Source organism: Ochlerotatus camptorhynchus, unplaced genomic scaffold (assembly GCF_037179485.1).
Source record: "Ochlerotatus camptorhynchus isolate MF236.1 unplaced genomic scaffold, CSIRO-AGI_Acam_v1.1 ptg000621l, whole genome shotgun sequence".
NCBI lineage: Eukaryota > Metazoa > Arthropoda > Insecta > Diptera > Culicidae > Ochlerotatus > Ochlerotatus camptorhynchus.
In genome coordinates this window covers 29571-53770 of record NW_027041100.1, presented here as the reverse complement: position 1 = coordinate 53770, position 24200 = coordinate 29571, and the positions used below count along the sequence as shown (strand labels likewise).

The following is a 24200-nucleotide window of genomic DNA, read 5'->3' as shown; positions in this document are numbered from 1 at the left end:
CCATTCGTCGTTGTTTTAAATGAGACCAATGTTGCCTCTTCACATCTCCAAGTCGAAAGAAAGGATGCTCGGTTATATTCTAAATTAGATCAATGCATTCATTATCGTGAGTCATGTGATCGATATTACTATTTATATTAATTATGTTCTACACAAATAAAAAAAAAGTTGAGCTTGGGATTGAACTCACGATTTTCTAATTGAAAAGCGGAAACGGTAACCACTACTCTACTGATTTCGCCTTGTTGTAATACTGAATCAGTGTTGTCGAATAATGAATCTAATACGTCGTTTATAAAGCATTTACAAATCATGTGATTAGAACATGGACGCATAGTTGTATAAGAGCTAGTATGCTGACTGTATTCACCTTTATTCAGCAATATTGTAAAGTAATGCAATGAAATCTAATAAAGGAGCTGGAGAACATTAATTAGACGTCTTATAAAGCATGTTATTAAATCCATTGAAAACAGTCGAATTAAAGTGTCAATGTATGTACAAATTACACTTATTCAGTTTGTTATTAGATCGAACTTCTGGCGTTGAATTGGGACGACATTTAACACTTATGCAGCTTTTAATAAGTAAATTAATCAGATCAGAGTGGAACAATAAGCTTTTTCAGCACATAATTCGACAACTATTTTTATTCAGCATTGTACACTGTTATACAGCATTTATTCAATATATATGCTTATTTATGACTTTTAATTGTTTGTTGGGTGGTATAAGAGCTATTTTGCTGAGTGTATTCACTTTTATACAGCAATATTGTAAAACAATGCAAAGAAATCTAATAATGGAGCTAGAAAACATTTATAAAACGTTTAAAAAAGCATTTTATTCAATCAATTGAAAACAGTCGAATAAAAGCGACAATGTATGTGCAAATTACACTTATTCAGTTTGTTATTAGATCAGCCTTCTGGTTCTGAATAAGGAAGACAGTCAACGTTTATAAAGCTTTTAATAATGAAATTAATCACACGGCGGAATAAAAGTGCATCTATCGATCTCAATGAGCTTTTTTCAGCACATAATTCGACATCCTGTTTTATTCAGCATTGTACACTGTTATACAGCATTTATTCAATGTGTATGCTTATTTGTGACTTTGAATTGTTTGTTGGGAATTGTTCTGTATATGTGGCTGAACTGACAGCAATTCACTACGCTTTGGAAACTATTGCTTCACTTCTTCCAGACCACTACTTTATTTTTTTCGGATAGTCTCAGTTCTGTCGAGGCTATCCGTTCCATTAGGCCGGTAAAACACTTCTCGTATTTTCTCTTCGCGTGGGTCCCTTCGCATTGCTCAATTTTGGGCAATGAGAAGGCGGATTCACTTGCGAAGGTGGGCGCTATGGAAGGCGACATTTATGATCGACAGATCGCCTATAGTGAATTTTTCTCTATTTATCGTCAGCAGTCGCTCGTTAGCTGGCAACATCAATGGAGTGAAGGGAGCTTGGGACGATGACTACATTCAATTATCCCTAAGGTGTCGAAGTTTGCATGGTTCAAAGGGTTGGACTTGGGTCGAGACTTCATACGCGTGATGTCTCCTCTCATGTCCAATCACTATTGTCTAAACGCTCACTTGTTCCGTGTGGGGTTGGGAGACAGCAATCTTTGTGAATGTGAAACAAGGTTACCAAGACGCTTATCACATCCTTTGGTCTTGTGCGGACGTAGTGCTGTGACAATATCGATAAATCCAATATCATCGATAAATATTGGGTCCAAATGATCGATACGATAACCGAAATTTCAAAATCCGATATCGACGATAATCTGAATTTAATATCGGTTTGCTGGTAGCACTGTTTATAAATATTGGCGATGATGACATTACTCTTTTTGCTGGCGATTTTATGTCAGAAAGTGAAGGAGGGAAGATTTATGCTTTTTTCAATCACACGTCAATAAGAAACAGTTGGTACAAAGAGAGTTTCCCGGCTGAGCTAATCAGCGTTGCCAGATTGTTTTAAAGCTTATCGGTATCGAAGGTATTAATAAATCGGTATTTAACGGTATTTACTATTTAATGACTTTTATATTTTGCCGTTTTTGAAAGCAAAAATTTTAACATTGGTGACGACTGGGATTTGAGGGGAATTGCTTTGTTTAACAGCTTTCTCAGTCTTGAAACACTCTTTAATTTTTTGATTTAATTTTTAAAATTATCGTTGTCCATAAATGGTGATGGAAATTGTGACCAAGTAGATTTTTTAAAATAAATATTATTAAATGAAACCCAAATATATATTTAAATAACCAGCCACAACAACGACTAAACTATTGACAATAAGGACAAACAATATTTTCCCTTGAAAAAGGCCGCAAAAATTTTGGTTTTGAACTATGATCGAGAAATACCGGAAGAAAACTCCGGGAATGTTTGAATTAGCTTCTGAACGAAGCTGACAAAACATCCAGAGAAAGACGAAAGAAGCTCTCCTGGATGAAGTTCGAGTAAAGTCCTAAGAAAAGTTAGAAAAATATCCGGGAAACTTCCAAGGCACGAATTGAGAAACTTGTGGCGAAAATTTAAATAAACCATCCGAAAAAAATCAGATATCACATCCTAAGGAAGCCAGAAAAGTTTCGGAAATTGGAAGTAAATTTTCAAAAGTAGCCATTTCCAGGAAAAGCCAGAAGAAGCTTGGAAAAACCTTCCAATAGAAGTCGAACGAAAAAACCTTTGGCTTATCGTCAAACTTCCAGAAGAATACGAAATAAATTTATGGGAGAATTAATTGAACTTTCTGGAGAAGACGAATGAAACTTCCTAGAGACGCCGGTAGAAACTTTCTAAGGTAAATTGGAAGAAACATCTGGAGAAAGTCAGAAGCCAGAAGGCTTACGGAACAGTTGAAAGAAACAAATACATAATTCATAAAACATCCCTGAAGACTCCGCAATTTCCCTCAAGTTTTTAGAACATTCCTGAAATGCACTTAAGAATCTTCCATAATTCCTCGAAATTCCTTATAAGTTCTTGTAATTTTCCTGAAATTAGGGACTGTGACTACCGGAATATCTCTAATCATCTTTGAAGGTCTCTAGACTTTCTTAAAGATTACGAAATCTCTTAAGTGCTCGCACAAATTTCTCGAATTTATTGTAACATCAGCATTGAAGCTCTCTTTTTTAATTTTTTAATTAATTAAAGTTATCGAAACTGCCTCGCAATGTTCTACTGTTCATTTAACTTCGCTTACGTTTCCTAAATTTGCATGAGCCCCTCAGGACATTGCTGAAGTTTTCGGAAATTGTCTGAGTTTCTCGAAAATCCTTTATAATTTCAGCAATTTCATTGAAATTAATTGATCTGTCCTGATGTTCTCCGAGCTTCACTAAAGTTCCTGAAAAAACATTAAATTTCCCTGAAGTTTTTTGGACATGTGAAGATTCCAAAATATTTATGATGTTTCCTTAAGTTCACTGGAGTTCGCTGGACTTTTCTGAAATTTCCGGGTTTTCGAATTGTAACAGAAGTTTTTGAAACTGTCTTTAATTTATCGCAACTAACACAAAAGTCTGGACTTTTCTGAAGTTTCAGAACTTCTTAAATGTTCCTGCAGCTAGTGTGAATTCGCAATAAAAATCTGATAGCATCCTTGAAGTTCCGGAAAAGTTGAAAAAACTGGCGGGAGAAGATGAAGTAATTATTAGAGCGAAGGCTGAAGAAGCTTCCAGGGTAAGGTGGAAGAAAATTTCAGGGAAAGTTGGGTAAAACTAAAAATATTTCTCGATTCCCTAGGAATTACCGGAAAGAGCCATCGATTATTTCTCGTTTCATGGGTAGCCAATCAAAAGGAGGAAATGCAAACATTAGTCAAAAGAGTATCAAGCATAAGGTATATTTAGAGATGATTTTTTAGAATTTTGAAGGCTCAAAAAATATGAGGTATTCAAGAAGATACAAGTATCCCACAAAAATTTTCTCCGAAATTCGAGCGGGGGCAGGCAATAATAATTTTGATTATTTAAAAAATCGGTAAAAATCGGTATAAAATCTTAAAAATCGGTATTCTGAGGAACCTTATCGGTATATCGGTATCTAGTTCGGAAATCGGTATAAAAACCGATAAATCAGTATATCTGGCAACGCTGGAGCTAATGCCGTCAACGTCAACGCCAATTACGCAGTAATGAAAGAGACGACTATTGAGTTTTTGACACACTACTCTACCATTTAAATCGGATAAATACATAAATGAATATGCTTAGATAGTCATCGGAAGTCATTTACATATTTATGTAATTATCGTTGAAGATGTCCGAAGTTTGGAATTATTTTGTGAAAACGTCCACAGTATCCGCTAAGTGTAAAATATGCGGTTCAGAAGTTCCACGTCGCGGTAATACCACCAATTTGAAAGTTCATCTCCAGAAGCATCCGCAGAAGGACAAAACGCTACGGTCGCAAAATGCATCCAAGTGTCAGGATCAGGAACAAGATTTGGCTCAACCTCCTACTCCCAGTACAAGCTTCGCATCTGCAGAACCATCCACATCGGCATCCACAATAGATCGAATGTTTAAAGAAACGCAACTTTGGACAGGTATTTTATGTTATTTTTTTTGTTTTAAAATCAGTTTGAGGTTAAAAATTCACTCGTTTTTAAATATTGACTATGGGTAAAGCGAATTTGGAATTATACTATGGAGGTTTTCAGTCAAACTCCGTTCAAAAGCTTCCGCAAAAACTAGATAACTGGTTCTGAGTCATATATATAGAAGTCCATAGAAGTTCCAAGAAGTTTGTAGAGCTTCCGAATAACCCGTAGAACTTCCTAGAAGTCTGTAGAACTTTTGAGAAGTAGAACTCAAAAAATCAGTAAAATATCTGAAAGGACCGTAGATCTTCCAAGAACTCCGTAGAATATCCGAGAAGTCGTGTTGTGTATTATATGGTTTGTTGTAGTAGTTTGACAGATTATTTTCTGATACCAACCATTTTTCCCACTATGCCAGGTTTTTCGGTATGCATGATAATATAAGATGATAGGGATGAAACTGGCCTCCAAGAGATATTATACGCCGTTGTTCAGGGGAATAAAAGGGGTGATCGTGTAAATGGATGCTTTGCTTGTTCATGGTACTACAGAGGAAGAACACGACTCTACGTTGAAGCCCGTCTTACAAATATTCTTGTCTAATAAGTCTTGGATCGCTTTTTCGAGCTCGAAATTGTAGTATACTATCTCTAAATATATGACGCAGAACCAGTTATCAAATAATATATATTATAGCACGATTATTAAGCTCATGTTATTTTATTAATAATGGGAAATTAATTCTAACATTCTAGATGATGGACCGAAAACCAGAGAAATTAACGAAGCGATCGCATTCATGATTGTGAAAGATTATCAACCGTTCTCGATTGTGGAAGACGAGGGCTTTGTTAATTTATTGAAAATTCTGGCACCTAAATACAAAATTCCCAACCGAAAGCTCATGACAAAGCTAGTTGACGACAAGTATTCGAAAGTGGTCGAGTGTGTCAAAACAAAAATTCAAGATAAAGACTTGACCATTACTGCCGACATCTGGACCGATAGCCATACTACTAGGAGTTATTTGGGAGTAACTTGTCACTTTTTGAGCCCTCAAATTTCTACAAGTCTCCAAGCGATTGACTTGGGCGTTTATATCATGAATGAACGGCACAATAGTGCATGATTGAACACGTGGGCATGATTGTTACAGACCATGCGTGTAATATGTTAAAATCTGTTGCGGATACATTCTCTGAAGATACACATATTGGCTGTGTAGCCCATGCAATCAATCTCGTTGCGAAAAAATCCTTTGAAACTACAAACGCTCTATCAGAACTGATAGATAAAGTAAAGAAGGTAGTTGACTTTTTTCGGAGATCAACAATCGCAACAGATATACTGCACAAGCTACAGATTGAAGATGATGCTAAAAGAATACCTTTGAAAATTTAGAGATGAACAGGCTAAATATCTCTTTAATAAAGAATTAAAAAAAAAAAAAAAAAACCTTTGAAAATTACTTTATTTGTGCCTACCAGATGGAACTCGGAGTTTATCATGGTTAAACGGTTTCTAGAGCTGTACAACTCCATACAGATCATTATGTCGGACCAAGATCGCTCCTCAGAAATGGTTCAATTGGAGGGGAAAAGAAATCTGGAGGAAGTCGTCAAGCTACTACAGCCCCTTAATGAAGTAACCGAAGATTTGAGCGGTCAAGATTATGCGACAATAAGCCGGGTGCTGCCTATCATATACTGCCTGAACAATTGCATCACTGCTATGAAGCCAGTATCATCGGTTGGAAGAAACCTCCAAGCATCCTTGTTAAGAGAAATCCAATCCCGATTTGAAAGCTACCGATCCTCACCTCTTTATGGACCAAGTATGTTTCTGGATCCTCGATTTAAAGATGTTCATTTCAAGAGTGCTGATGAACGCAACGCTGCTACGGAAATAATCATCCACATGGTCCTACCTCAAGTTGAAGGATCTGATGAAGATTTTGTTGGCGAGGAGCCGCCGAGGAAGATCCCTACCGATAATGGGGTATGGAGTTACCACGAAGGCATGGTTCAACGTTACAACAACCGAAGGGTAACAATGCGAACGCCAGACTCCATTCGCAAGAAAATTGACATGTATATGAGGAGTGGAATCGAATCAATGACGTGTGACATTTTTCGGTACTGGGAGTGGGAGCAGCAGCAGAGCAGATTTCTATTTTTATACCAGGTGGCACTGAAGCTTTTGCCAAGGATTGCAACCTCGGTGCCATCAGAGCGTTTGTTTTCAAAAACAGGGCGAATTTTGAGTGAGTCTCGAAGCAGTCTCGATCCTGAAAGAGTTAATCGAATAATTTTTCTCCATAATGTTGATGCTTCTGGTTTTAAAAATGCAAAATAAACGCCGGAAAGCAACTGAGTACTTTAAAAGTGTATTTTTTAATTATTATCGGATATTGGACCCGATACCGATAATCAAAATCCGATATCGAACCGATTTCGATATTTTCAATGACCGATATCGATATTATCGATAATAACGACTTCGTCACAGCACTAGTGCGGAGTATCGTGGAGTCAGATCACATTTTTATGATTCCCTTCGGGTTCGAGGTAGACAACCTAATGTTCCAGTTCGGGATATTTTGGCTAGACGCGATCTGGAGTTTATCACCCATATTCTTGTTTTCGTTCGAACCGTATTTTCCATACAAAAAAACTTTTTTTTTGTATGGAAAATACGGTTCGAACGAAAACAAGAATACGGGTGTATGAAACTCATATATGTTTACTTTAAGAATATTAACCTTAGATTGTAAGTTTGATTAACCTTGTGTTTAGTTTGTATTTTGTACGTGTGAGTTTTTTTAATGTTTGTTTTCAAGATGAATAGAAATAAGTTCACGTTTTAGGATCAATTAAATATTGTATCGAATCAGATTTCAAACCTCCTACTCCCTTTCTCCACTAACCTCGAGGCAACCGCGAGTATTCGGTCCAGTTCCTTTAACTTTAAATATAAGACAGTATTAATGTATAACGAAAATGATAACTCGGCTCTGTAAAGTTTATTCGATTGAGCCTGTACAAATAAAGTTATTATAAAAAAATAAAGAAGTTCAAATTTTGGGAGGCTAAGCAGGAACTAATTTGGAACCGTTTAAGCACTGTGGAGCGAAAATTTCAAATTTTGCATCAGTCTAGTACCCATTGTCAATTTATCGAAAGGATATTGTCATCACAGATCAAGTGGGCTGCCATCGAATTGCATTATTGATAAACATTTTATTTCTTTTTTTTCTGTGTATTTTCATCAGTATCTTCACTGTGAACATTGCAACATTATTTCCATCTGTCCATCATAATTTGTCACACCTTGTATTTTTGTTTGAATTCATTCTGTTCAACTTCGTTTTCCTACTAGAGATTAAGTAGTCACTTAGGCATGACTCGGTTGTTAGTACCTAGTACAACTGTCCAGTCACATTTCCTGTGGATCGTATCGCCGGGTAATCTCACCTATTATACCTGCTCTATCTGTCCTGTGTGTGTGTGTTTGTCATTTTCGTCCTTTTTGTTAGGGTTTATTGCATAATTTTAGCTTTACACACGCGCGAAAACATAACACATTTGACTTCTTTTACATTGTTAAGCGCTTTTTTTTCTGAAATATACTCATGATTGATCAATATCACGCGAAATTTCGTTCAACAAATGACGGCAGTTAACTCTATTCACTACGATTTGTTGTTGTAGTATGCATGCATTTTTCTTTGGAATTTGGAACAATTGAAAGGGCTTGAAAATCTAACGCGGACCGAGATCGTTAAAGATACAGAACAGATAGTAGCTTGCAGTAGGTAGGGTGATTCAGGATTTGTGGGGGAAACTAACTGCCAACTTGGAAATTGAGTATAAGTTTTCTGTTTATTGTATAATTTCATTTCTCAATTGAAGCCTACACTGACAAAAATCACATAAAATCTCTTCCACAAAAAAAATAAAGATACAAAAAAAATCGGTACTTACTGAAGATCATTGGATATGGAAGTTGCCTGCTCTCAACTCACGGATGGTTCATGATTGGGTTAATATAGAATGGTTTGCTTTTTCCTGCCTAAGTTTTAAGTAGGACTCTGCACGTGCCGTCATTCTTCCACAGCCAATTTTCGGGAATAGGTGTAAAATATTGTGCTCATCTTCGCTCTGCTCATCTCTACGATTACTACTTCGATTTGCTTGTATGCTGGCTGGCAGCGCTTCCACTCTCTCACCTCTCCTAGGAGGGGGCGGCACTCGGAAAAGTTCTGAATCATTTGCTTACTTCGTTACGGTTTAGCTTAGAACTAAATATAGATAAAAATAGGATACTCCTTACTGAATCTGAATGTTGTTTTTTTTGCTGCTGCTGCTGCTGTTGCAACTACTTTACTTATTGGGATGCTGGTACAATCGCACGTGGTGGTGGTGGTGGTGACCGTTGGCAACTGACACAGCTGCAGTCGGTGGCGGCGCAACAGCCGAAGCCGCCGCCAACGGCTAGTATGGCTGTCGGTTGTTGTTTCCGGTGACGAACTCCTTAAATGCCAGCTTGATTTCCAGGTCCATGTTTTCGTCGTCCACCAAATCGTCAGGGTCGCCTTCCTCGTCGCTGTTTTTTTTTAAAGAGAATGACAATTAGCGTTCAAAATCTGGACAATTGCGACAAGATTCGAATGAACTTACTCATACTCCTCGAAAGCGACAGGGGCGGCCGTTTCTAGGAAATCGTTTTCCTCCTCCGTCATGACCTGGCCATCAGGGCCATAGAAAACGGGACTATCGTTGAATTCGTCAGCCGCCGTGGGCTCATTGTGAGGCGGTTGAACGACGGGAACTGGGGATTGGGAATGAACGATCAATTTTGAGCTCTCTCTAGGAACACTGCGACTGCGAGACAAACTTACCAACTTCCTCATTGCGACCCCAGGACTTTTGCTGCAGATCGAGAACCGAGCGGATGAAACGTCCAGTCGAGTTGTCGGTCGATCCCTCCATTTGGCCCAGCGTTTCCAGGATTTCCATCAGGTGATCGCGGCAGTCTCGCTCCAGTTCGAATCCACAGAGCTGCCCGGAAAGAGGAGATTATTGAAGTTTTGTTATAATGGAACGGTTATAAGAGGAAAGGTACCTTCAAGCATTGGCAGACGCATTTGATGTTCTCTGGGCCTTCTTTACTCAGAAGGACTTTGGTAGCGGCGATGATCCGCATAGCGATTTCGCCGTTCCGTTGTAAGTCCTGGGCACAGGGGGAAGAAAAAAGATCGCCGACATTAGTCCAAGGCAGTTAACATGACCAAAAGCACTGTAGTACTTACATTCGGTTTCCTCAGCTGCATGTACAGTTCAGCCAGGAAGAGTGTCGTACCGCGAACCTTGATCTGCTCGTTGGTCATATAGCCTTGCAGTTCCGAGTGTTGGTGGGTCATCTTCATGGTGAGCAGTTGCCGCAGCACGCTCTTCGGGTTCTCGTCCAGGCTGTCCAGCAGTTTACATAGACGAGCACCCATGTAGCGGAAGTTTTGCTCCTTGATTGACTGCTTGGTGAAAGTAAGGTTTTGCTACTAAAGATTGTGTGTCTTCTTAAACATGAGAAAAGTGGTCAAACCTGCTCGAAGAGTAATTCCACGGCGTTGCTCAGCACGAATTGGTTGCTCCGGAACTCGGCAAAGGTACCCTTCAGCTTTCGCTGAATGCTATCGAACATGCCCGGATTGTCGTACAGCTCGGCAATCACATCGGTCAGGTAGTCCAGCGCGAAGGTTTCGTTCTCAGAAATCTAGATGGGGAGAGGGACGTGCTCAAGTCATTAACGGGTTACGCTCACTGCGGACTAATGTAACAGTACAAATCACTAGAAAAAAATTATCTAAAATAAATGCAAGCACCTGCTACTAACAGTAGCGTTATAAATGCAGTATTTTTTGTTAAAAAGCAGACAACGGCGCACACATACACTGTAGGTAACTCATCTGGAAAATACGCTGGATGAAGGATGGGTGGTAGGAGACACATTCTTCAAATCAACCAACAAATGAAACAAGAAGCAATGAACCGATTCCGCTTAGTATGCAATTTATAGTTGTACTGAAAGCCAGCTAGGTTAGGTGGATCCGTCATGGATCCAAGACAAATTTCAAAAAACGGGGCGCGAAAGCATGCTCATACAAAGGATCAAACATTTTCGTGCATGTGTGTGAGTTTTACACAACTGGACCGGTCCCTACTCTTTGAACCAGCCCGGTATGTGTGCTTAAGATGCCCCTACCTGATCAGAATCGCCATCAGCCCCGAAATCATTGCTTCCACCGTGCATCCCGTGATGCTGCTGTTGATGATGATGCTGCTGATGCTGATGGTGATGCTGCTGGTGATGATGTTGCTGGTGGTGATGCTGTTGCTGCTGGTTGTGGTGATGTGGCTGCATATGAGAATTTTGCGCATTCTGTAACCTCGACCTCAGTAGGGAGTTGTTCTTGTTCCTATTGTCGTGCTGCTGCTGCTGTTGCATCATGCCACCACCACCACCGCCGCCGCCGCCGGGCCCACTGGCCTGATGGACGGCCGCTGCTGCCATTCCACCGAGCATCGGATGGTGCAGGTGATTGTTGAGTGCCGTCGACGAGTATCCCCCGAACGGATAGGTTGAACCACCGACGTTCTGGTGCAGCGGAAGATGGGACTGCTGCTGCTGTTGCTGCTGATGGATGTGATGCTGCTGGAGACGCTGCTGCTGAGAATGTTGAGGATAGTGTTGGTTCGGATGTTGCTGATGCTGGTGGTGGTTATAGTGCGAGGAGTTACGTATCTGGATTCGCGATTTGAATTTAGAAGACGACGGTGGTTGGTGTTGGTCGTGTGATGGTTCCGAGTGCCGATTCGTTCGAGTTTTCGTTTGCGGGAGGAATCGAATAGATGTGGTGGTATTTGGTTTTTGTGCAGACGCGTTTAGTAACGATCCGTGCAGTTTTAGGGACATTCGCAGAGGTTGTGTGTACAGTATAGAATATATAAATAGGATATGTATAGAGAAATATACAGGATTAGTAGGTTGCTCGGAATCCGTTATATTATTGAATTGCCTAGCTCCAGCCTAGGTGAGTAACTGATAGGGATTAGCAAATATCGATCGGAGTGGATTGTGCTGAATCCAGGTGTTGTTGAGTTTCAATATTGTATAACCATTTTAGCATTATTTTGGAAGAGCATGGAGACTTCAAAGCCTCGGATCCAGATGAACTTCGGTGATAGGAATCGGTGAACTACTGGGACTGGCTTGGGGCTCTTCTTTCGGTGAAATTCTAATTCTTAACATCTGGTGTAAATTCTCCGACGCTTTAGACCTCGAGAGTAGATCTTATGAACTTCGAAAGCAGATCAAAATATCCAAAAAGATTCAAGGAAAGGAGCTTTACGGATTGATTATTTCAGGGCCTGTAGTGAGTCACTAAAACGTCTAATTTCATGTCACTAAAGTCACTTTGCAACTATTTTAGCTAGAATTTATTTCAAGATTCAAGATATTTCATTCTTCTTGCAGTGTGTAGGATGCTGAGAATCGATCATGACAGTTAGGCCCTTATGATTCTGATCGCTAGGATTGTCATTTTTCGATACGTTTGTTAATGCTTTGACTAACCAATGCCACCTTTTACGGCACTGCATTGTAAAATAATCAGGAAATTGGTTCACTTAACTTAATCCAAAGAGAGAATCGATCATCACAGTTAGACCCTTATGATTCTGAACACTAGATATATCCAGGAAAGTCCAACAGAACATTTTACCGTAAAATTAAGATCACGATATCATTTGAAAAACTCTCGTTGTTAACAATCAATCGCTGTCACATTTTTTTTTTAAATTGTGGAGCAACTGTGGCACAAACACACCTAGATACAACACTTTCCCCCCTAACCCGTTGCTGATGGTTAATCGTAGAAGTTTAACCGCATCCATGCTCTCGATATCGATATGCCAGAGCTATACACTAGTGGAAATAAATATAAAGACACATAAAAAAGCATGGCGCCTACCAAATATAAGAATCAGAGGAATTCTAAACCATGTATTTTTGGAAGCCACATTATCATGCTACAATATCACCCATAGAAATAACCAATTGCATCGTGTACGCAGGGGAAATAAATGGAAATGTGATTTTCTCCTTCGGAAATAAATATAAGGACGCCATACAAAAATGTATGGGAAATTGGTCATTTTCGAAACATTACTAAGCATGTCAACAATTCTTGTAGCACCAAAATAACCAAAGAGTTAGTTAAAATAATAATAATTAAACTTAATTTCTGAAACATTCTAAGCAGATCCAATCGCTAGAAGTTATCGAAAATTACAAAAAATCATTGGTTGATCAGCGATGATTAATTAGGTGATACATACATTTAGGCGTTTTCCGAGTTAGAATGTGTCTTGAGATGTTCAAACAAATTAATAGGAAGATGACCTGTGTTTATTTAGTTACACTAAAACTGATATCTAGTAAAAGTGAGGGGGTGACGGGCCTTCGCGCTCTTCCCATCTTCCTATTAATTTGTTTGAACATTTCAAGACAAATTCTAACTCGGAAAACGCCTAAATGTATGTAGCTCCTAATTGATCATCGCTGATCAACCAATGATTTTTGTGATTTTCGAGAACTTCTAGCGATTGGATCTGCTTAGAATGTTTAAAAAATTAAGTTTAATTATTATTTTAACTAACTCTTTGGTTATTTTGGTGCTACAAGAATTGTTGACATGCTTAGTAATGTTTCGAAAATGACCAATTTCCCATACATTTTTGTATGGCGTCCTTATATTTATTTCCGAAGGAGAAAATCACATTTCCATTTATTTCCCCTGCGTACACGATGCAATTGGTTATTTCTATGGGTGATATTGTAGCATGATAATGTGGCTTCCAAAAATACATGGTTTAGAATTCCTCTGATTCTTATATTTGGTAGGCGCCATGCTATTTTATGTGTCTTTATATTTATTTCCACTAGTGTATAATAGCGATCCTATACAGGAAAATATGTACACAACCACATTCACCAGTCACACCGTCAGCTTTCGCTCTTGTCGCCCTCTGGATTGCGACACCGCACGTCGCGCACATTCCCCTGAACCTCCATTCATACGTAGTAGGTAAATCCGATCGTCTCTGGCGTTCAACGTCCAATCATGCATGCCAATAATTAGGTTTAGCTTTTAGCATCGTATCTTATGCACTCCGGCCAACCATTATTGCCGCTATCACCTTCGTTTATTAAACCAACCAACTTAATTCTCTTCCCAGTAGCACACCCCTTGCAGCACAACACACACACGTGACGCACGCTCACCTGGCACTAGGACCTAGCACTCTAGCGCAACAATTCTAATTCCATGACCCAGAAATTGACCCTCTACTTACATCCTTATTATCACTGTAGTTACTGTGTCCTCCTAGCTGCTGCTGGGGTCCCGAATTGTTCATCTGAAGATTTTTTAGCCGATCGGCAAGCCCCGATTTTCCTATGCCTATGTCCGTTCCGTTGACAATGGCTCCATTGCCGGTGTCCACTGGTGGGTAGTGTGAAGCAACGGACACCATGTTGTATGTCCCACCACCGCCGCCGCCGCCGCCTCCTCCTCCTGTCGTTCCGTTATTGTCCCCTCGGTAGCGATGCTGTTGATGGTGCTGCTGCGGTACACCGCTACCGTATTGTGATTGATGTGGTTGCTGCTGTTGAGGGGGTACAGTTTTCTTCGGGACAAACTCCGGAGCGTTCACCGAGAGGCTCAAAACTGCATCATTGGGGAAAGAAAAGGAAACATTATATTGGTGAGTATTTATACAATCGTTTTTAAAGGAAAAAAAATGACGATTGCAATTTTGAAATCTCGATTACTTTTTCAAAGGGACGTATAGCTGCTTTTTTAAACAAAGATTCAAACGTCAATTTGTCGAAATTCTCAGAAAGAGTAATGTTGGTGTTAATTTGCATGCATACGTCGCTTTGAAAAAGTAATCGAGAAACGTTTAATATGATCATTATCACAGCCAGCATTTCTGTATGCGGGAGGAAAGAGGTGGGGTTTGTCTGTCTATTTTTTACTAAAATTTCAATTCCTAAAAGATTTTAAAAGCTGTGTTAAGTGAGCAGTGGAGACAACCAGAGAAACGATTCCCAAATTTAGCAAAAATCTCGTTTACTAATTCTAGGAAACAATTTATAAGGGCATGCTCAGGGTGTCTACTCAATCCAAGGAATCAAATTCCCTGAGTTTTCCAGGTTTTTCCAGGTCGGATGAAAAAAATTCCAGGTGCATACAAATTATACACATTATTATTTTATCGAACCTCCCTGTTTGCTGGTGTTCACACTGCTTGCACATGTCGAAAGAATTACCGGAAAATTGCTCTAGTTTCGGCAGACGTATTTGCTTTTATTATTTTAAATAAAATGAGAAAGAGAAGGTGAACTTTGTGGAGTAGGAAATGGTTGCTCAGGAGAATCACCGGCAGGGATTTGGCTCATCTTGTCCATCAAGAGCTGCGATATGAAGATGAAAATGGATTTCAAAACTTCGCCAGGATGTCGATACCAACTTTAGACAAGCTAGTGGGAAAAGTTCTCACTAGATATACATGATTCCTTGACTTCTGAAAATTTCTGTTAACAACTCAATTCTGCAAGGTCTTCAAACCTTCTGACGTCCCTGAAGTTTTGTTTCTGTTCTCCGGTAAAATTTCCTTAAAAATCAACAATCTTTCCTGACAATCTGCAAATGTCTCGGTAGTTCTACAGATTTCTTTGAAGTTCTGTGTGTTCTTCAGAAGTTCAGCAAATTTTCCTAAAAACCTACAAAGTTCCTGAATCCCTGAAGATTTAAGATCCTTGAAGATCAACAATTATCTCTGATGTTCACAACATTTCTAATAATGTACAAACTTATCGAAAGTTCTTTAATTTTCTCTGCAGATTTTCATGATTCAATGAATATCTGCAAATATCTCTGAACATCTATACAATTTTCTAAAGAATTAAAAGATTATCTAGACATTTTTGAACTTTTCGGAAGTTTTAGGAAGTATTCGTTTTTCTAATTTTTCTGAAGCTGTGCAAATATCTCTAAAGATCAGCGAACTTACCTGAAGTTCTGTGAATGTCTTTTAAAATCCAAGAACCGCAGTAAAATTCTGAAAATTTATTTAAACATCTGCTAATTTTTGAGTAGATTTACGACCTACCCTCTGAACTTTTCTAAAGTTCCTAAAATTTATTTCAAATTCTGTAAAGTTTTCTGAAGTACTGTATTTCTGCTCTAAAGATCTACGAACTGCCCTGAAGTTCAATAAATTTCACAGTAGATCTCCGAACTTTTCTAAAGTTCATTAAATTTCTTTGTGGATTCTTGGACTAAAGATCGGCGAACGTTCCCGAAGATCTGTGAGTTTTGCTGAAGTTTTGCAAATTTTTCTAAAAACGTACGAGCTTTCTGACGTTCTACAGACTTCTCTTAAGGTCTACGGACTTCTCTGATTTAGATCTTTAGATTTATCTATTTCCGACTTCCATGGAGTTCTGCAAAATATTGTACTTTTGTACTTCGCTGCGATTTGTTTTTGGAATTGAGATGCTTTTCTGACATTTAACGAATTTTTCTGAAGATCTCACATTTGTGTGAAACTGTGAAACTTTCCGTCAAATTCCTGCAAATATCTTTAAAGTTCTGTAAAGTTGTCTTAAGCTCCGTAGCTCTATTCCCAAGATCTACAAAAAAAACTTGAGGCTCGATAAATTTCGCAGTAGATCTGCAAACTTCTCTGATGTTTTGTAAATTCTTCTAGGGTTACCCTGAAGATTTGAAAATTTCCTTGAAGATTACCTCAAGTTGTCAAAATTTATCAGAAAATATTTGAGCTTCCTTGAAGTTTTCAATGTCTCTCTCAAGATCTACAAATTTTCCTGAAATCGTGTAAATATTTATTTTTTTAAATCCCTGAAGTTCTGCAATTTTTCCTGAAGATCCATTAACATTTCTGAGATTCTTGTGATTTTTTCAGAAGTCCTGTGATTTTTTTCAAAGTTCTGTAGCTTTGTTCTGAAGATCTACGAACTTTTGTGATGTTGAATAATGTTTCGAGGATCTCCAAACTTCTGTGAAATACTTTATATTTCACTGTAGATTCTTGGACTTGTCTGAAGTTATGCGAATTTCCCTGAAGATTTGTAAAATTTCGCTTATAGTTTTACAAATTGATTTGAAATTATTTTTGCTTGCTTGAAGTTTTGAAAATTTCTTTGAACATTTATCTGAAGACCTTGTGAATTTGTTTTTATGAATTTCTGTTAATAACTTTTAATTTGTTTGTAGTTCTACATCTACGAACTACCCTGAAGCTCAACAAATTTCTCAGTAGATCTCCGACCCTCTCTGAAGCTCAAAAAAAAAATTCTATGTTGGGTCTCAGACCTGCTGTCTGGCATGCTTATTCTTATACAATACATGCTTCGTATGCTTCCTTTTGACGGTTGCCAGTCTCTCTTTTTCGGCTGTTTCCTTTTTACGACGATTTTGATCCTCCACATACAAATCAGCGAAGAGCGAGCGTAACAAGACTCTCTGAATGAACTTGTCTCGTTCGCACACGTTGTCTTAGCTGTCAGATGCTTGTCAAGTTCAGTGTCCTTAAGAAACGTTTCGAGAAACTGAACGAAAAACTTCTTTTGAATTACGAATGAAGTGATAATTGGAAAATTCCCTGAGTGGAACCAAAATTCCCTGAATATTCCAGGTTTTTCCAGAAAAAATAAAATTCCCTGTAAATTTTTGGTTTTCCAGGTTTTTCCAGGTAGTAGACACCCTGATACTTAGATTGTGTTCCATTTGGAAAATGTTCACTTAGATTTGACACTTCGAAAATAAATTAAGATGTTCGAAAATCCCTCTGTTGTTGAGCGGTCGACTTTCGAGAAAGTGTCTGTCAAAATTGATGTCTTGTCTGTCAGAAATAAGTCTGCTGGAATAGCAGGTTTATTTGAAAAATTTCCATCTGTCAAATTTAAGTAAAAAATCAACAAATGGAACACAGCCATTAAATATAAATTTTCACTGATGATCAGGGATGCCAAGTGATTTTTTTTGAAAAATTTGGCTGTTGTAGATTTAAAAGTCTGGATTTGTCTGGATGTTCTTGACAATGATGATGTTTATTATAAGTGCATTCAAATGCCATTTGTTTTCAGCAGAAAAAGGCTATACGTTTGTTACATTTTTGATAAACGTTGAAATATATTAAAATTTGATGTGGCCAGGGCCCCAAAAAGTCACTTTCAATCGAAAATCATCAAGTGACGATGAAGCTGTAAACCATCACTTTCAATTGAAAGTCAATCTGCCTTCTGTTCGAGCAGATCCCCGTCAACATCAACAGAACCACTTTAGATCAGTTTTCATGCTGTTTGTTTTGGCTTGACTCGTGTTTTTTCTTCTTTCATTGTCAAATGAACTCTCGCGTCACTTTTCAAATAGACCAATGTAACATATCCACATTTTGAGAAAATAGAAATTGAAGTTTGACAGATTATTAATTTAACTGTTTAAAAACAATACATTTTGCAATACTATTTTTAATGTAGTCAGTGTATAATAACGTTTAAAAATTCAGAAGAAACTGTAAAATCACAATTTTACTTTGAATTTCATGCTACAACATAGAAAAAAACACAAAGAACGTTTTGACAAGTCGAGTTGTACATCGGACATGTTACATTGGACGATTTTTCTCAATGACGTAATCAATGAGTGTTACATTGGACGTTTTGTCTACATGATACTAGGTTCCCTTTCACAGATTTCAGAGTAAAGTACCTAACTTTAGATTGGCCCCGCCTTTGGAAAATGAGCACCAATCATGTTAGGCAGTCCGAATGACCGAAGTAACAATGATGTACCCATCATTTCAAACTGTACATTGGACAATTTTTGATCAATGATTATCTTAAATAAATGAAAGTAAATTTGGATGGATGTTTTTGTATCACATACAATGATAGAAGAGCAATAGTTTGTATCGCTTAACTCGATTTGTTTACATTTGTTACTTAGGACCTTTTGAAAAGTGACGCGAAAACTTACTTTTGCATTGAACCGAAGCTGTTCGATCCAAATTCGCGCAGTTTTTATGACTTTTGTTGAATGACGCGTATGCCTGTGCGCATGTCGTATGCGTATGCCTGGGCGCATAGATCTGTGCACGTGGATGTCAAATTTATCATTGCCGGGTGGTTTGTTTATCCAGCAATATGGGTATTTTTTTTTATCGGGATGACGTCTAGAGATCGAAAATTGATATTCGACGCCATTTTTAAATCCAAGAAGGCGGCTTCCAGTTTAATAAAATGTGGGAAATACTGTCAAATACCTATCAATAAAGGTATTTTCGGAATCTGGATGATGTCTAGAGAATGAAAATCGATATCCGACGCCATTTTGAAAGCGGAAATACAGACAAATACACATCAATATTGACATTTTTGTAATCAGTATGAAGTCTACCGATCGAAAATTGATATGCGACACCATTTAGAAATCCAAGATGGCGTCTTCCGATTTCAGAACAAATGGGAAATATTGTCAAATACCCATCAATATCATTTTGGAATCGGGATGGCGTCTAGAGGTTGGAAATCGAAATCCGACGTCATTTTGAAATCCAAGACGGCGACTTCCGATTTGCGGAAAAATGTCAAATACCTTAAAATATGGTTATTTTCAGAATGGGGATGAGACGTAGATGCCGAAAATTGATGTCCCACCGTCTTTAAATCCAAGATGGCGGCTTTGGTTCAGAGAAACTGTGAAATACTGTCAAATACCGATCAATGTGGGCTTTTTGGAATCGGGGTGACATCTAGAAGCCAGAAATCGATGCCGACGCCATCTTGAAATTCAAGATGGTGGCTTCAGATTTCAGAAGAAGTGTCAAATGGCCTGCAAATGGCATCGAATATCGATTTTCAGCATCTACGCGTCGTGGGAATCGGAAAGGTCCCCGTTCCGAAAAAAATCCTGATATTAGGCTATTTGACACTTTTTATGAAACCTGATGGCCGCCATATTGAATTCCATAATGGCATCGGATATCGATTTTCGGTATCTACACGTTGTCGCCGTTCCGAAAATACCCAAATTGTCGGGTATTTGACGCTTTCTAAACCCTGATTGCCGCTATATTGGATTCCAAAATCGTTTCTGATACCGATTTTCGGCATCTAAACGTTGTCCCCGTTCCGAGAACAACCATATTGTATAGGGTATTTGACACTTTTTCTGAAAGCCGATGACCCGATGGATATCGATTTTCAGCATACACGCGTTGTCCCCGTTCCGCCCTGCGCTTCGGTCAGAGAGCGTATAGGGCGTCGTTGTGCCAATTTGGTCGTGGCACATTTCGAGTATGAGAGAGTAATTGCAGTTAGATCAAAAGTGCCTGAGAAAAATGCAAGTACTTTCGCAGATTACCCGAAGTTGCGATAGTGAAGGTATGATCACAGAAAATCAGACATAACATTCTTAAAACGTTCATCAAAATCGTTTTTAACGGTCAATTTATATGTTTCTTAATTGGTAGTACTGCCATTTGTGGTGCACATAATCAATTCCCTAGCGTTCAGGGCTGGTAGTGGGTATGCGATGTAATAGTAGTGACTTTAGTGACTAAAATTATGAAAATAGTGACCAAATAGTGACCTTTAAACAATTTAAAAGTGACCAATAGTGACATTTATTGATCGGAAAGATATTGTTCCGCTATTCCGATATTGTTCATGCTTTTTAAAAATAAAACAAATGATTTAAAGATCACATCAATTTGTTATAAAAAATGAATTTTATAAGCAAAAGCACGGTCCAATTCTAACCTCCATTTCCTCACAAGAAATTGTTATTAGATCGCGAAATTGAGGCACAGAGAAAAATGTTCCAAGTACCGATTTTAGACAATTTTAGGATAGCAATTTTTGAGGATCTAGGATATGTATGAAGCGATGCATTTAACAACATGAAGAACTGCAGTCCAGAATCAAATGTATATCGATCTAATTTAGCCATTAGTATATTAATGAAAGATCACTCTGTTCTATGTAGTCGCTATATTACTAACTGGTCGTCTTTTTACTTTGCTGTATTTCTCCCAAGAATAGAATCTTCTGTAACACCTCAAACATAGAAAAAGAATCATAACTCTGGGATCTAGACAGCTTTTCTAGATCGCAGTTTAAGAAAAAATCTCATTATTATGACCGAGATGGAATGATCACGGACATAAAACAAAATTTAATGCGTCTAGGACTTAAAATCTCGATAGTGAAAAATAGAGATTTAGGAATACATTTTAGAGTTTTTTATTTTTTTTTTAAGACCTGGACCTGGATTTTTTTTTTTGTATTACCGGAATATAAGTATAGGAAAATACATACAATTTAATGGACTTAAAAAGGAACTCATGAACCTGTGACATGGTTTATTTTTCTCGATGATTGGACAAATACTAAAGCTACCGAGGGGTTACAGATTATTCAAATTTCTGGGTTTTGAACAAATGTTGAGAGCTTGAAAATTTTCCTAGACCATTTTTTTACATGGAACCAACGGGAAAGGTAATTTTTACCTGAAAATTCAGGTAAACTCTTCCAAATAGGAATTCAAGAGGGTTCACGTGCCGCACATCATCATCATCATCATCAAAAGAAGTCATTGTATACTGTAAGCTGTTACGCCCAAATTCCCAGCTCTATCTCGAATTTTTTGTCGTATTCGTAATTCAAAAATGGCCATAGCAGAAAATGCGCTTTCGTCGTTGTTGGACGAGTTGGAATTACCAAGATTCTTCATGTTTTCAAGTATAAGTTTTATATTTTTTTTTATAAATTAACACTCATTTATAAATTAAAAATGAAATTGCAGAATACGGGAATTGATTATTCGAGGTGCTAAGAATCAACAATTGACGACCTATAAGGGTGTTACTATACGATTTATGTACTTTGAGATCATCAGTGCCAATTATTAAATAATGTAAATTAGTGTTTTTTTTTTCATAGAATGCAATCATTTAATGACTCAAATAAATCGAAATATATATCTATAGTATATCACCAGTTTACTTTATCATTACAACAAAATCCAGTAACATTTACTTGCCAATTCCCGTACCGTGACTTTTAAGTGATGCCAATTTGAAGATCATCGGAAAGTCGGAACAAATTTTCGTGTAAATCAAGTGATTTCTTTGTGAAAATATCTACGTGCCTTTTCAGGTGCATTTTAAGTAACTTTTTTTTTTTGCAGTGTAGGTTTGGATAACTTTCAAGATCTCAATGTAAAATAGCCAGAATATTAAATTTAGAACATTTTTTCGAAATCTCTGAACATTTATGTCATTTTTCAAGATAAAAAAATGCCAAATTCAAGATAAAAAAATCATTCCCAGGTATTTTCAGCACACAGATTGGTAAAAGAAGCTTTTATCTGGCATCTGATAAAACAAACACAGCAAAAAACGGCTATGTGCTCAAGCTATTAACGAAAGAGAAAGTCGACGAAGAGAATCGATCAATGTTACTTAGGACCTAATGCAATGTTCAGCTTGATATCTTCGCAACTCTTCTTGTCAGATTTTACTTTGGGTTTTTAAAGTCAAATTCTTGACTCTCAACATTGGTCGTAAAAAGTGACTTTAGTGACTAAATTTGAAGGAATAGTGACTTTAGATGATATAACATTGAGGTAACGTTAGGATAAATTCAAAACATTGAGAAATATTACGCATCACTTTCAGAAATACTTCACTTCGCAACCGATGAACCATTCTGACGGCCATATGAGTACCCAAGTAACCATATAGTCGCAATATAGCTTGTATATTCTTACTTTGCTTGAGTATGGTTAGTTGGGGAATCTGATGAAACTGTCACTTCTTGAAACTGATCCCTTTCGTATTTCTTTCATTCTCCTTTCGCAAACGGAGCGCTCGATGGACCAGTGACTTTGGACGTCAGCCTCGTCCCAGATCACCATGGCAATTCAATAACATATGGTGGACATCATCAACCGACCAAAAAAGGCGGAATCATATTAGAACCAACCAACCAAGGACGATCTACGGAAGGAAATTGCCGGTGAAGCACGGAATGAAATACGGAGCGTTAGAGAAAAAGTTCAAGGGATTCCAAAAGAAGCAAATAACGACGGCGGAAGAGCATAAAGTAACCTCGGAATGGGCGCAACTCTCCAGACATTCTGAAATGGGTTGCTGGATCTGCAATAGAGATATCATCTTCTAACTCCCGGACTAAAGCTGTCTACAATGACCATAAATGCGACATTGTAGAGAGAGTTCTTCCATAATAACACTGCCGGCCAGTGGGGGTTAGAGGGAATACACACACACACACACACACGCACACACACACACACACACACACACACACACACACACACACACACACACACACACACACACACACACACACACACACACACACACACACACACACACACGCGTTGTCCCCGTTCCGAAAATACCCATATCTTAGGGTATTTGACACGTTTTATGAAACTTGATGGCCACCATATTGGATTCCAAAATGGCGACGAATATCGGCTTTTGGTTTCTACGCGTCGTCCCGATTTTTGAGATTCGTCTATCGATTTTTGACATTTACGCGTTTTTGCCGTTCCTAAAATATCCACATCTTTAGGGTATTTGACACTTCCGAAAACCAATTGTCACTATTTTGAATTCCAAAATGGCGTCTGGTATCGATTTTCAGCATCTACGTGCCATCCAAGTTCCGAAAATATCCTATTGTAGGGTATTTAACACTTTTTCTGAAACGTTATGACCGCCATTTTGGATTCAAAATTGGCGTTGGATATCGATTTTCGGCACCTTCGCGTCGTCCCTGTTCCGAAAATATCCATATTGTAGGTTATTTGAGACTTTTCCTGACCCCGATGGCCGCCATCTTGGACTCCAGAATAGCCTCGTTAATTTAATTTTCGTGTAACATAAAATAATATATTATTACTACATATAATCCGGATGCCGGGGGGATAGGGATCGGAAACCGATATTGTGTCGATATAAGTCGAATAAGTCCAAATTTACCACTTCATTCGAGCAGATAAAATGACGTTTACTACCACTCGAACTTTGAAATGAAACATTATTTTAAGATCTTTTCTTCTAGAACCTCGAGAAAAGTAGCCAACATTTGTGCGTTTCACAAAAAAATAGAAATTAGTTGGTCCAGTTTTGTGAAATCGCTGGTAGAAAGTCACGCAAAAACTGCTTGACAAAGTGGTCCATTGAAGTGAAAGTGGAAAAAACGAAGGAAGCAGTTTTCGAGTTGTTTGCGTCAATTTAAACAAGTCTTTGCTTTAAATGAAATGAACTGAAGCACTTGACGAACATAACAAGCGATAGTCAAGTCATGTTTGAAAGGAGGAATGTTCATCGTAACTCGATAACAAGAAACACAATGACTTACACGAAAATGATATTGCTCGAAATAAAGCGATTCTGCGGAGAGTTAATTTTCTTTTCTTTGTTTCGAAAATGCATAGCCCTGCATGTGGCG

The 24200-nt window shown here is 38.1% G+C and overlaps 3 protein-coding genes across 5 annotated transcripts in view; 2 read left to right on the top strand and 1 right to left on the bottom strand.

Moving 5' to 3' along the window:
• Window positions 1-4285: 4285 nt before the first annotated feature.
• LOC135714131 (E3 SUMO-protein ligase ZBED1-like) lies at window positions 4286-5697 on the top strand. Its single transcript, XM_065237408.1, has 2 exons — window positions 4286-4574; window positions 5324-5697. The coding sequence occupies exons 1-2, from the start codon at window positions 4286-4288 to the stop codon at window positions 5695-5697; spliced, it is 663 nt and encodes a 220-aa protein (XP_065093480.1).
• Window positions 5698-6074: 377 nt separating this feature from the next.
• LOC135714143 (uncharacterized) lies at window positions 6075-7082 on the top strand. The gene has a single exon (XM_065237432.1). It carries the CDS (start codon window positions 6075-6077, stop codon window positions 6921-6923), a length of 849 nt encoding a protein of 282 aa, XP_065093504.1. The 3' UTR covers window positions 6924-7082.
• A 705-nt stretch (window positions 7083-7787) lies between these two features.
• The window catches only part of Paip1 (Poly(A) binding protein interacting protein 1), a 31128-nt gene continuing 14715 nt past the window's right edge, over window positions 7788-24200 (bottom strand). For 2 of the 3 annotated variants that reach the window (XM_065237424.1, XM_065237426.1), the window contains exons 3-10: window positions 13982-14355; window positions 10830-11369; window positions 10170-10340; window positions 9880-10098; window positions 9693-9800; window positions 9469-9628; window positions 9248-9398; window positions 7788-9173 (exon numbers count right to left, since the gene is read on the bottom strand). In XM_065237424.1, coding sequence (XP_065093496.1) covers window positions 9062-9173; window positions 9248-9398; window positions 9469-9628; window positions 9693-9800; window positions 9880-10098; window positions 10170-10340; window positions 10830-11369; window positions 13982-14355 — 1835 coding nt within the window. In that variant the 3' untranslated portion in view covers window positions 7788-9061. The remainder of the gene's footprint in view (window positions 9174-9247; window positions 9399-9468; window positions 9629-9692; window positions 9801-9879; window positions 10099-10169; window positions 10341-10829; window positions 11370-13981; window positions 14356-24200) is intronic. The other variant, XM_065237427.1, reaches the window with a different exon arrangement.

Excerpts from the sequence above, each read along its gene's own strand:
- LOC135714131 (XM_065237408.1), top strand. The coding sequence starts at position 4,286 with ATGTCCGAAGTTTGGAATTATTTTGTGAAAACGTCCACAGTATCCGCT. Across the intron at positions 4,575-5,323 it reads AGAAACGCAACTTTGGACAG|ATGATGGACCGAAAACCAGA; the intron begins GTATTTTATGTT and ends CTAACATTCTAG.
- LOC135714143 (XM_065237432.1), top strand. The coding sequence starts at position 6,075 with ATGGTTAAACGGTTTCTAGAGCTGTACAACTCCATACAGATCATTATG.